Below are 12,733 nucleotides of genomic sequence, written 5' to 3' on the forward strand. Positions count from 1 at the left end.
GCAACTCTTGCATAATCTGAGTGAAGGTTCCTTAGTTATTTTGGTGGAATTTAGCCTTCCATCCAACTCCTGCATATTTTCTGCTGTATATTCCTTCCCCCTAAGATAACACCATCTGCCCCTCTCGTGATTGGTATATTTGTTGCCGACTCTATTGTATTGTTGGTTTCTTATCGTCGCTCTGGACGCTTCTTTGGGTAAATTTCCCTATCGGTGATCTGATTGTAATCACTTGGCTTTTGTTTAGGTATTGAACAGTCTAGTTCTTGCATAGACAGTAGAAAATATTTATCCACCTTGGTCTGGAGATTCCTTTCCTATTGATAGTTTTCAACCACTATAACTACCTTGGCTAGTGATGTTATGATGCTTTATCTTGATATTTAAGGCTTATGTGCGATTCACTATCTATCTGCTCCGTAGTTAGATGTACTTCCACCAACGTTCATGTTGGCATATTGGGTAACACATTGAGGTGGACTTGGTTAAATATTTCTAGATACATTTAGCTCGTGATGCTATTGCATTATGATTTGAGAGGAAGGGGGTGACATGATGATAGATGAGAAATAGCATAGGTGATCCTAAAGAGTAGGATATGTGTACCTCATGAAGTTCAAAGATAGTAGATTTTTGAATGTGCTGTGAGTTAATCTTTTATTTATGACATGAATTTGCAAGAAGACGGTGGTTAAATATGTATAATGACAGCTTCTCAAGTTTTATTAATTTTATACATTGGTAATATGCGAAAAATCATAATTTAACATTAGGAAAGTATACAAATAACATAAATACATTCAAAGTAAAATCATGGAAGCATCATTCATGCATTAGCATCTCTTAACTTCCCTGTCCTTGTACGCTTTTTATACATTTAGGATCCATTGCTGTAATTTTGGATATGTTACCAAACTATTCCGTAAGTATCCATTAATTGTCGTAGTACAAGATACCTATCGGGTACTAATAAGGAGCTTCCTTAATCGAAGTATCGTACAACATAGATTTTGAGAAAGAGGCCAATGCCTGATTGCATGCTATTATGGCTTTTGTTTGCAATTTGGTTAGAGAGAGGGGCAGAGAAACAATTGTTATGAATAGTTACCATCCATCTGCAATGTTTTGATTTGAGAGGAATATGTCGAAATAGCGGAGGAAGAGGTGGTGGAGGCAAGAGGTTGGTGCTCCTTTGTTTTAGTGTGAAGACTTTTAATGAAGTCCTCTGATATTTAGTGTTATTCTGTGACTATTGAGTTTATTTGATCTTTTCCTTGTTCTCTACTTCAATTATTGTACATGAGCATCGTAATTGAAAATAATGTCTTGGTAGTGAAGTTTTGCAGTTCTTCTATTCTGAATGTATGTCAGATGAGCATCACACTCAAATCGTTTGGAAAGCGCTAGGTACTTTTACTCTCCATATATAGTGCCTAGCACCTATGTTGCCCTAAGCGTTGGGTAGGTGTTTTTCAACACCCAGAGAGGAAGGATCTTTTTTTCTGCAAAGATTCAAAATCATATCTTCATCATTTTATGCGAGGTGAACATGGATCGAGTTCTGATATGGTCCTTTAACTTGATCCATTCTCTTCACCCGTTGTTATATTTAAGCGTGCAATTAACCCCTTTTTGACGCGATGAATCCACTCAAGTGTGTCATATTCGCCTTATAGCTCTCAAGAAATTAAGTGGACGGCCTAGGTGCTGCATAGGCTTAGACGGGCGTTCAGAATGCTTTTTAAACAATGATCGCAATTGATTGTACAATGTGATGTATGAGCATATCATGCCACAAAGCATTTGTGGACAAACATTTATGCTTTTAAAATTTTTATGTCATCCTCATTTATTTTTTCTACCATTAGACGGCCATGTCAGAAATCTTCTTACTCTGCTATCTTTGTGTATTTGTAAGTCTAGCAAAATTAGCTACATAATCATCCATGAAATGGCCAACCTTATTGTTTCATAGGTTTTTAATGCTTCTGAGTCTGTTTCTTAAGAAGAATGTAAAAGGTGATAAATTTTTGCAGGATTGATGAGGATGAGCTTCATAGGTTTTATACTGCAACAAAAGGAGACATTTCTTGCTTACTTTCATCCCTCAAGAGAACCATTCGTTGGAGGGAAACTTATTACTTACTTTCACAGGAAGAACTTGAGAGTTGGTCAACATTGGTTTTTTGGCACGGATTTGATAGAATGTTTCGGCCTTGCCTTGTCATTTGTCTAGGACACGCATGCTCTAGTTTACAACCTCATGATAGACCACGCTTTTCCCAAGCTGTTGGTATGAACTCTTTCTCAATGCTTCTCTATTTGATTTGCTTGTTGCTGCATTGGCATGAAACATCACAAGATGGTACCAGTTCATGTATGATGAGTTTTAATTGTCGTAAAAGCTTATCTTGCCTGAATGAAAATATTGGCTGAAGTCTATTGGTGCAGATGATTTTCTGCTAGCTATGTTAAAAAGCATCATAACTCAGGGTAGTATGTAAAGTTGTCTAAGAGAAGAAATAAAAAACATTCTATTCTAGTCCTTTTCCTGTCTTTCTGCTGCATTCGCATGAATTCTAATGCGAAAGCCATATCTGTCACCATGACTAACAATTTTAATTGTATTCTCATGTTATTTTATGTTTTTCTACTTTTTGCACCTAATCATTTTGTAATTTAAAGTTGGTAAATTTGAATTACTTATAAATGCGTGGCACGAATGTGTATACCCACTTCTTTAGTTCTATTTGAGAAAACATCATTAGCCTCCTGCGGGTAACTTCGGAGATTGCTTGTAAAATCTTTGCTCCGAAGTCGTTTTTGTCTGCAAACATCAAATATGTACATATCCTAGTTAAAACGAAATCAGGGTATAATCATGTAAGAATGATAAAGTGCAACCCATCTGCACTTCACAGCTGATGGGAGAACGCACACGTGGATATCGTAGAAGTTGTGTATGCTGAGAGGGAGATAGATCAATAACCCTGGGGGATATTGCAATTTGATGACTTCTTAAGTTTCTCCTCTAATTTGGTGGGGCTGTTCTAAAAGCAGTTTTTACACGAATTGTTTAGTGTTCAATTAGAATTGGGCCTTGGGCGAGAATGCTTCAAGCTAAACTGCTCCAGTCTTGCTTTGGTAGTTAAACACCATGAGGTTTAGTCTAATCAAGAGGGAACCCATATGACCTGGAGAATCCATTCAGCATATAAATCTGTTGCTACCTGAAAATATATATGAGGAGAATTCCTTGTGTTCATTGGACTCGTATGGTTTGTGATTTTTTTTGCATCAGTCGTATAGTCTTATATTTTGATTCAATAGTTTAAAAGGTACAACATTTACAAGGTAATGAAATAAGCAGTAATTTTGTCAATGATTAACGGGTAGTAAGTGCATGTTTGGAAACTTACTTATTTCTACTAATAAGTAATCTTTCACTTATAAATTGGCAATATTGTGTTTAGTAACAGTCACTTAAGTTTTTTATTTGTTACCTATAAGTAGCCACTCAAATAACTTGGGATGTCCCAACTTATTTTTTGGCTACTTATAAGGAACTTGCCTTATTCTGGCCAAAAGACATAAATACCCTCCTATTACCTTTACTTAGTTAAATATTTTCTTATTATAAAGTGATTAATAATATTAATTAAGTGGTTAATTTATTAATTAATTAGTTAAGTTATTAATTAATTAATATTATTTTATTAATAATATATAATATTATAATATATACTATATATATGTATTACAATGTATAATAATAATAATGTTATAATATATAATTAGAATATATATAATATTATGAAAATATTATAATAATATCTTTATATTAATTATTTTATTATTAATAATATTTTTATTAATATGAATGTAATTAATTAATCACAATATTAGTAATTAGTAATCACAAATAATGTAATATATATTTTAATTATATGTTTCTTATTATGAAGTAACTAATTTTTAATTAATTAAATCATTATTTTATTATAATAATATTTTACTAATATGAATTTAATTAATTAATCTCAACATTAGTTATTAATAATCACAATATAACGCAATATACAAAAATAGTTTAAACAAATATATTTTTATATGAGATAACAAAATTTTTATTAATTAATTTTATTAATAATAATATTTCATTACTATGAAATTAATTTATTATTCTCAATATTATTAATTAATAATCATAATTAATTTGAAATAATTAATTTTAAATTGTTTACTTTTTAAATAATTGATAGATTTATATTATTAATTATCTGATTAATATAAAATGAATTAATAAGTCACACTACGGAGTTATAACATTATGTCCTTTTTGGTCACTTGACATTTCAACTTTATAAATTCACGTAACTACTTATATGTTCTTATAAGTTAAGGGGTTTGCCAAAACAACTTCCTTATTTTCTTACATAGTTTTAAGAAGTTTTGAGAACAAGTGATAAGTAACTATAAGGTTCAAAAAACAAGTAGTAGCCAAACATGCTCTTAGTGTCATTATGTTGATAGCATGTGTTTTGTGTTTGTGCAGTATCTCAAATAGAACATGGAGTCCTACATTTGGTAAATGAAGCCGATCCTAGAATCACAGTGTTGATGGACTGTGAAGGATTATCTCCAATAAGATTTCCTATGCAAATGCTAAAATCTTGTGCAACGATTTTACAAGATCATTATCCAAATCGGCTTGCGGTTTTATTTCTTGTGCGACTTCCTCCCATATCGCGAGTTATTACACAGACTTTTCTGAAAGTAAGACTCCATATAGTCAAATTATCTTTTTTCTTTAATAATTGGAGCTTCTTGTGAATATTGATATATCTTACTTGAAAACTTGAAACTACTGAGTCTCTATATTTTTACTGCAGTGTTGATATATCTAGTTAATTTTTCGCGATGTTTCATTTTGACATTGTTAATTTAATCATGTTATCCTAAAATTTGAGATAAAGGCTTTATTGCTTTTGTTGTTATCCTTTTTCATATATGAATTTGATGTCTTACTCCATATTTCTTGTGTACTTCCACAAATTTCTTCTATTTGGAATCCAAGTCTGTTTTTTTTTTGGTTCAGGCTTGTGTTCATGCTTTTATCCATTGATTTAGTTGCTAGTCTTTTTTGTAAGTTATTTTTATTACTTCCTCTAAGATGCTCATAAATTTTTTGTTTATAATTGTATGTATCTATCAGAATTTACATTATACATAGAGTTAATACAAACTAAATATGTATGAGCTTTTGCGTAACTTTTTGCCCTGTATTTTTCAAAATACTGTAAATTTGATTTTTCAACTGCGGCGAATTGTTCTTGACCGCTAGTTTTGGGACTTAGCCTTGGTGAATGGTTGTGCTATGCTTGACTTGTAAGTTTGTGCAGGTTCTGAAGCCAGCAACACGACAAAAACTACGCATTGAAGGAGAAACATACCGCAAGGTTCTTTCTGAATTTCTTCAGAGCGTACCTGCGATTCTTGGTGGTAATTGCAGTTGCCCAAGATGCAGGATGCTTATTGCTGGAAAAACTGGGGACCAGATGGAGGAGGAGAGTAGCGAACAAGAGACTAGTGATGATTCATCGAGTTATGAACCATCCCCTGATGATTATCCAGTCACTGAAAATTTTTTCAGCCGTGATTGTGAACATTACTTGAGAGCTGCTATTGTAGGCTTCCTCATGATCTGGATTATCATTGCTTTTCTTGCTGGAATGTATGATCCAAACTCGTCAGTGTCAGTGTGAAGTCTTGTCCTCTCTGCTAAGTTCTGAAATTGGATTGTCACCATAGGAATTAGAAAGTTCTCCTATATATGAAAAATTACCTATATATGTGAAGCATCATCTTCAGTCATTGCCTTGTATACAGTAAGTTTTTGTTTATAGTTCGTCTGTGACGTATATTTAGAAGGGTTTTGTATGACTGCGGTCAATTTAAAGGCGGCTTTCTATTTGATATCATTTCGTATTGGGTTCTAAAGTGTGTTAAAGGGAGTTGTGTAATAATTAGAGCTCTCAATATCTAATTCAGTTTCATGAATAATGAACTTAAAATTCTATTATATACTCGTGGAATGCGTCACAATGATATCTCCAAATTGTAAATGCATTTAGGCCGATAAAACAATTACTTAGTCTTGCGTACTAGATTGGTAGATATTTGTATGTGCATTAGCTCATTACAGTGTCGCATTTGGAGATGCAATTTAATTGCTAGAACAATGTCAGCTTCCCAGTTTTTATAACTAGTTACTGTCTTCTCAATGACTATTTTCTCTCTTTTTGTGATTGTACTGGTTATTCTTTTCTCCAGGGTAGATAGATTAAACTTGCACTATTATTTGCTAGATCTAACACATTCTCGAGCTGCGTACACAGCTTTCCTAATGAAGATGATTGGAGGTTCTTCTACTTGAAGCTACAAGCTTGATGCTTTCCTAGAGTGCAAAGAGGAGCTAGAGATCAATTCCATTGCATTGAAATTTGGAAGCAAGCATTATAGAAGGTAACAAATTCTTCGTCTCCTCTGCTTTGGATCAGTTTTCAACTCCGGTGCAATTGCACTTATCACTACCTTTCTACTGTAGGGATATGGTATCAGTGATGAAGATAAGTGCAGCCTATTAGCTATCAGCACTCAGATTGGATGTTACAGGTTAGGTTTTGGTCTTTGAATCATCCAATGTGCCTTTATTCTCACTCCATGGATCGACACCTTGCTTGTCATATATAAGTTTCCATAAAAGGGAGATTTATTTTCTTCTTTGAGGAAAAAAGTATGATGAAATGTTAAATATCAGGGAAATCACATTGATTGAGATAGATTAGTGCTGCTGTTACTTCTGGGGTTAGGTTTTTGCAGGGATCCTGCTGAGTAGGCCTCTGCCCCAGCACTGCCAACCACAGGATTTTCGTACTCCTGCATTAGAATACTCTTTATGTGGATTTTGTGTCACCCACCATTCAAGAAAATGGTTGGTGGATCATAAATAACAAAATAGTACTAGTTACAGTGACACATCTATTGCTCTTCCTCAATCTAATTTCTGGCCAGATAAATTGGGGGTATCTTCTGAAAAGTTTAAAATTGGGAAGTATAGAGTGCTTATATCGTGGCCCCCATAGATGTAGACTTTAGCCCTTAATCCTCTTCAAAGGGTACCCAGAGCCATTAGTGGAGATCGTAGAGGATGCCCACTACAATTTGAAGAAGTTCTGCACGAGTTGTTTGCTGAGCTAGTTAGTTTGGTTTCTCTTCTCCTTTGTGACAAGTTAGTGGAGTGAGTGGTGGAAAGGCTGAAATGTATACGAGGGAATTAAGAAAAGCTTGTAAATTGGAACCTTGTGCATTAAAGTTGAGTATCTGGCCCTAATGGAAAGTGAAGCATAACTCCTGGATATTGTGAATGGTCGCCATGATTTGGATATTTCTTGTAGAATTGAGAAAAGTTTTTAGCAGAATGTCATTAATCATTATGAAGTCTCATGTCCTTGTGCAAGATGCAACTTTAGAAGCTTGCAATTTTGATAGAATCTTGGAAAATTTGAGATGGCTTGTGTCGGATCATGTATTTAATGCAGTTTTGTATGTGTTGGAATTTGATTGGATTCATCTATTTATGTGGACTATCAATAGAGAATGTTGTTGAGATTTAGTAAAGTAGCGTTGTAAGCATGCCCCATATTTGTATGACGTTGGTGTTGGAGTTGATATGATTTAGAATCATGTGAAAGAGAGAATGAAGATTAGTTAGAGCAGCAGTCTTTATATGTGGTACTTTCTTATATACTGATCTCTCTATCTGTGCTCCACTGATGTAGGTCGGATTAGTCTGATTAAGCATCCTCCGTACTACTATTTTTTATGCTTGTGGTTGTTGTAATCTACATACCTAAAGTTTGTAAACTCAAGTAAATGTGGAGTAGGGCAGCGCTAGCTGGTAGGGGTGGGCGCACTGGTAGGGGTGGGCGTGCGCCGGGCCAGTTCAGGCCCATGATCAGGCCTGCCGGGTTCAAGACGGAGCTAGGTCTCACCTAGGCCCGTGCGGGTCAAAGTGGGTTGAGCCTGCTTCTTTGATCTCGGGTCTAGGATTGGACCAAGCCCGGCCTACGGCCATGGGTCGTGAGTCAGCCCATGAGTTCTTTTTTGACTTTTTATTTTCTATTTTTTCATTTCTAAACTATATTAACTTTGTATTCATAGCTATAAATTTAAATTTAATTTAATTTTTTCCTATTTCAAATTACGTGTGTGGTATATATATAAACATCACACAGAAAAATATCGCAAACATAAAGATACATGTAGTTCGGACTTCGAAGGAATACCTGGCTACCTGAGGCCCATTCATTTTTTGCTAAAAAGAATAAATTTTATAATTAAACTCTGGTCGGGTCGGGCTGCGCTAGGCCTGTGGTGGGTCGGGCCTATGTGGGCCGAGCCTGCTTCTTTGGTCTTGAGTCTGGATCAAAACCCAGCCTAGCCCATGAACCACCACCAATGTTGGTCGGGTTGGGCCGGGATTAGACCCGAGGCAGGCTGGGTCGGTTTGACCCGTGGTTCGAACTGGCCCATACCTAACCCTATCAGCAGAGTTAAAATTTTTATCTTCTAGTCTTAGACGATAGGAAAGATAAGTAAGGAGAACCGTTTTTCATGGGTGAACACTGTGTACATGGAATGCTTACATGTATTATGAAGTTGTACTCAAACAAACATATATAGTACCCGACTCCGTTTATTCCCTGCCATATTTTTTGTTTGCTCGTAATGTCATGTATTTTGCATGTGTTACTTGTTATCTCATTATCTTCTTCATGTGTCTATATCCCATGTATTTTGCATCCGCTGTTATCTCATTTATGTTGCACGTCAACTATTTGATAACGTCTCATGTTGATCATGCAAGTAACCCATGTCTGTTCAACAGCATGTACTGTCAACAGTTCGCATGAATTTTTAAACCATCTTAGATTATTATAATTAAGCCATAATTTTCCGCCAAATCTAAATGATCTGGTGCGATATGATTTTGTTTTGACTTGAACGAACCAGAACGTGCATTAGAATTTTCTTACGTCCTTGCACAATAGTGTCATGTTGCGTTCAAATTGGCCAAATCCACGTCCATACAAAACATGGTTTATATCATTGTTTTTGAGGAGAAAGTTCCACAGCTTAAATTTTCACTATAATACTTGGTGATGTTTAGAAGAGAAATTTATGAGGAGTGTACCCAAAATCTTTTAATAAGTGGAGATGTGTCGTATGGAATCATCAGGAATCCAGAGGGCTTTTGCACCCGGGCGTAGACATGACACAGCAACCCAACTTGTGTAGATTAATTAAACCATCAATTGACCCCACCATCACACATCTACACCACAGTGGCCGGTAGGCTCCATCCTCTCTCGCGGTCAACTTGTCTCTTTCCTCACCCTATAAGAAACCCCCATCCACCAACATCCCATTTCATGCATTTTGCTTAAAACCCTTCCCACACCAGAGGAGAGCACAAAAAAAAAAAAAGCTTTGCATATCACACCATGACGGTTTCCACTGCAAACAAACCACGGGCTCAACCCAACCGCACCCAAACCCTAGAGCCTGGCCAGCCTGGTTCTCCGCCCTCCGCACCGCCCTGCTCGCTGCACCATCGTCCGCCGCTTTTTTCTTGACACGCTCTACACACCCATAACCATCCGTCAGCCACCCTTCAAGTTCCCCGGCCATTCTCCTACGTCCACCGCCGCACTCATCCTCCGGTTAATGGCCACCCTTCTGGCGGATGCCCTAAAAGGCGCGATTCTGTCCCTACGCCCGACGGTCCTCGGCTCGTGCGGCGATGCTGACGAACTGTGTATCTGAATCCGTCCGGAGGGCGATCTCGCCCTGCCGACGGCCACGCTGGCCTGTGGCCGTCATCAGCCGTTCGTGTCGGTGCGTGTTTTGGGACGTGGGTGGACGTCGTCGTCCAGCGCATTGCCGCTCGCGGCAATTGTGTTGGTATTTATGTTGCGGCTTTTGCATTTCAGGCAGGCCGGGCAGCTTTGCAGGGCCGCCGTGCTGCATCGTTGCCCGTGGCTGGCCCAGCACGGCGGCTCGGAGTGGGCTGCGTTGTCCGCTGGTGGTCCCCTACCCCAGGCTTGCTTGGTACGAGGTAACTCGATCTCTTTGCTGTACAAATTTCACTCAATATATTTAGGCGATTATGATCATTTCCTAATAGGGTTATGGTAATTGCAAATACCTAAAAAGTTAGTGTAACCAACTTTACAAGCTAATAATATTAAATAACACACTCCAAAGTTGACAACATTTCTAAAAGATTCTATTCGATTAATGATATCCACTGGCTTATTAGTAAAGGTTTATTCTTCAGCAATTTTTATATAAATTAAGATTTAGCTTTACATGAACATTTATGAGACGTGCATTAATTCAGTACGTATTTTACAAATTTGGGTTTATTTTTTGCAGGTAAGGGAGAAGAGCAAGTTGTACGGCGAGATATCATTTGAGAGGTTGAGGCTTTTTCTAAATGCATTTTGTGCTGAGAACAGCAATTGCACGGCTGCTTACATCTCTCAGGCCAAATCCTTAGGCTGCACCAGCACGAAGCTTGCTCAAAAAATAAGAACCATGCAGGTAAATGAAATTTGCAAAATTTTCTGATTACTCGTTTGTCTATATAAAGGTTGATCGTTGGTGAGCTCTGTATGATACACACGAGGACCTTTTAAAATTTTCTCTTCTTAAAAATCATGCATACTGAGGTTTTCACTCATCAAGTAGGTATATTTTTTCTTCTTCCCTTCCCCTTTTGTTACTAATGCGAGTACTCGTTTCCTTTCACAGGGCATCATGCAGTGGGAGGAATTTCCTCTCAAACTCTTACCATTCTGCATCGCATCACCCTCTAGCAGACTTCAAGCGATACCCACATCCTTGAAAGGGATGGAGATGGCCCTAGCTTCCACAACCTCATCTCCAAAAATCACCAAAGACCAAAACCTCAAAGATTACATCCTCAACCTTCAACGTCAAATAAACACCAACATCATAGGAAGTACTAGCATCAAGACTCAATCAAGTTACCCGATCTATCAACCTCCTCAACCCCTAAACGATCTCCCTCAAACTCCTCAAGAACTTCCGCCGCTCTTCTTCCTCTTTTGCATCAAGCTCCTATTTGTCAACCGACCACAACGCAAAGCTCAACAAGAAGAAACTTCCGATGCGAGGCGAAGGATCACCAAGAGGCTTGTCATTGCGCTCAAATGCTCGCTCATACTAGGCTTCGCCACATTCTTGGGTCTCCTCTTCAGCAAGCCCGACGGATATTGGGCCGTGCTCACCGTTGCCGTTACTTTTAGCCCGTCTAGGCAGTCCACATTCCGGATCGCCACCGCTAGGGCCCACGGAACCGCCATCGGCTCATTTTTCGGGGTCATGGGCACGCTTGTATCGGAAGACCACATGGAACTCCGACTACTACTATTGGTACCGTGGATCGTCTTCACTACGTTCTTGCAACGGAGCAAGATTTACGGTCAAGCGGGTGCAATGGCGGCCGTGCTCTCGGCCATGATCATCATGGGGAGGAGAGGTTACGGATCGCCTATCATGTTCACCATAGACAGGCTCACGGAGACGTATATTGGCTTTTGTTGTGTGATATTTGTGGAGCTCATAGTTCAGCCTACAAGCGCTCGGCTTGTAGCGAGCCTTCAAGCGCTCGACGAATGCATCGAGTCGATCAAAAATATAAACGAACTGAAGGTGAAAGAGAGGGAGCTTGTGAAGAGAGTGAATCAGTTGAAGAAATACGTTGAAGAGGCTCAACTGGAGCCTAACTTGTGGTTCCTGCCTTTCCCTGCTGCTTGTTATTGCGAGCTACATAGGTCTCTTACTAGTATTGGAGACCTTTTGCTCTTCTTGGTTCATGGCTTAGAGAGCTTAGACCAAGAGTGTCGTGAAATTGATGAAGCGATTAAAGGAGATTTGGACAAGTTTAAGGAGTCAGTTGGCGGTTTAGTGAAGGGATTAGTGGAGGTCATTAAGGTGAACTCACTAGACCGGCTAGAAAAAGATTTGAAGAGGAAAGCTGGCGGCAGTGGAGGTCATTAAGGTGAACTCACTAGACCGGCTAGAAAAAGATTTGAAGAGGAAAGCTGGCGGCAACGATATCGAGGAGGGTAAAGGCGAAAGCCCATGGGCCAATTATTGGGCCGACGAATGTGTTGGTTCTTTGCTTCAACATGCAAAGGAAATTGTGGAGAGGGTTGATGAGGATGCGAGTGGAGGGTTGAGGAGCCAATTGGTGCTTTCTTTCGCCACGGTTGGATTTTGTATCGAGGGGTTGATGAGAGAGGTGAAGGAGATGGAGAAGGGTGCCCTTGATTTTTTGCAAGAGGAGAACCCTCATAGTAACATTAACTTTTTTGAAATTTCTTGTAAAATCAAACGAGTTTCTTCTTGTTAGTTTTTTCTTCCATGAGTTAGATGTCATCAATATTATTATTATGCAAAACTTTCTTCAACTTTTAATAATTAGATTGCGATCATCTCACATTCTTTGTTGTCGGAGGAGAATATAGAAATTCTACAAATATAGAACAGTAATTGAAGCACAAAAATAAGAACTAAACAAGACCTTTAAACATATTACAATAGTTAATACTAGTGAATCATAGCCATGTTTGATCCATGT

General features: G+C 38.0%; 2 protein-coding genes across 2 annotated transcripts in view; both read left to right on the forward strand.

The window, feature by feature from the left end:
- LOC109829890 overlaps nt 1-6,082 on the forward strand; it is an 8,685-nt gene extending 2,603 nt beyond the window's left edge. Inside the window, exons 5-7 of the mRNA XM_020396968.1 lie at nt 2,037-2,293; nt 4,556-4,776; nt 5,403-6,082. Of these exons, the coding sequence (XP_020252557.1) occupies nt 2,037-2,293; nt 4,556-4,776; nt 5,403-5,765 (841 nt within the window). The 3' untranslated portion in view covers nt 5,766-6,082. The remainder of the gene's footprint in view (nt 1-2,036; nt 2,294-4,555; nt 4,777-5,402) is intronic.
- Nucleotides 6,157-12,506, forward strand: LOC109829608. Its single transcript, XM_020396669.1, has 5 exons — nt 6,157-6,525; nt 6,608-6,675; nt 10,501-10,668; nt 10,879-12,075; nt 12,143-12,506. The coding sequence occupies exons 2-5, from the start codon at nt 6,667-6,669 to the stop codon at nt 12,503-12,505; spliced, it is 1,737 nt and encodes a 578-aa protein (XP_020252258.1). The 5' UTR covers nt 6,157-6,525; nt 6,608-6,666; the 3' UTR covers nt 12,506.

Source organism: Asparagus officinalis, chromosome 2, assembly GCF_001876935.1.
Source record: "Asparagus officinalis chromosome 2, Aspof.V1, whole genome shotgun sequence".
Lineage (NCBI taxonomy): Eukaryota > Viridiplantae > Streptophyta > Magnoliopsida > Asparagales > Asparagaceae > Asparagus > Asparagus officinalis.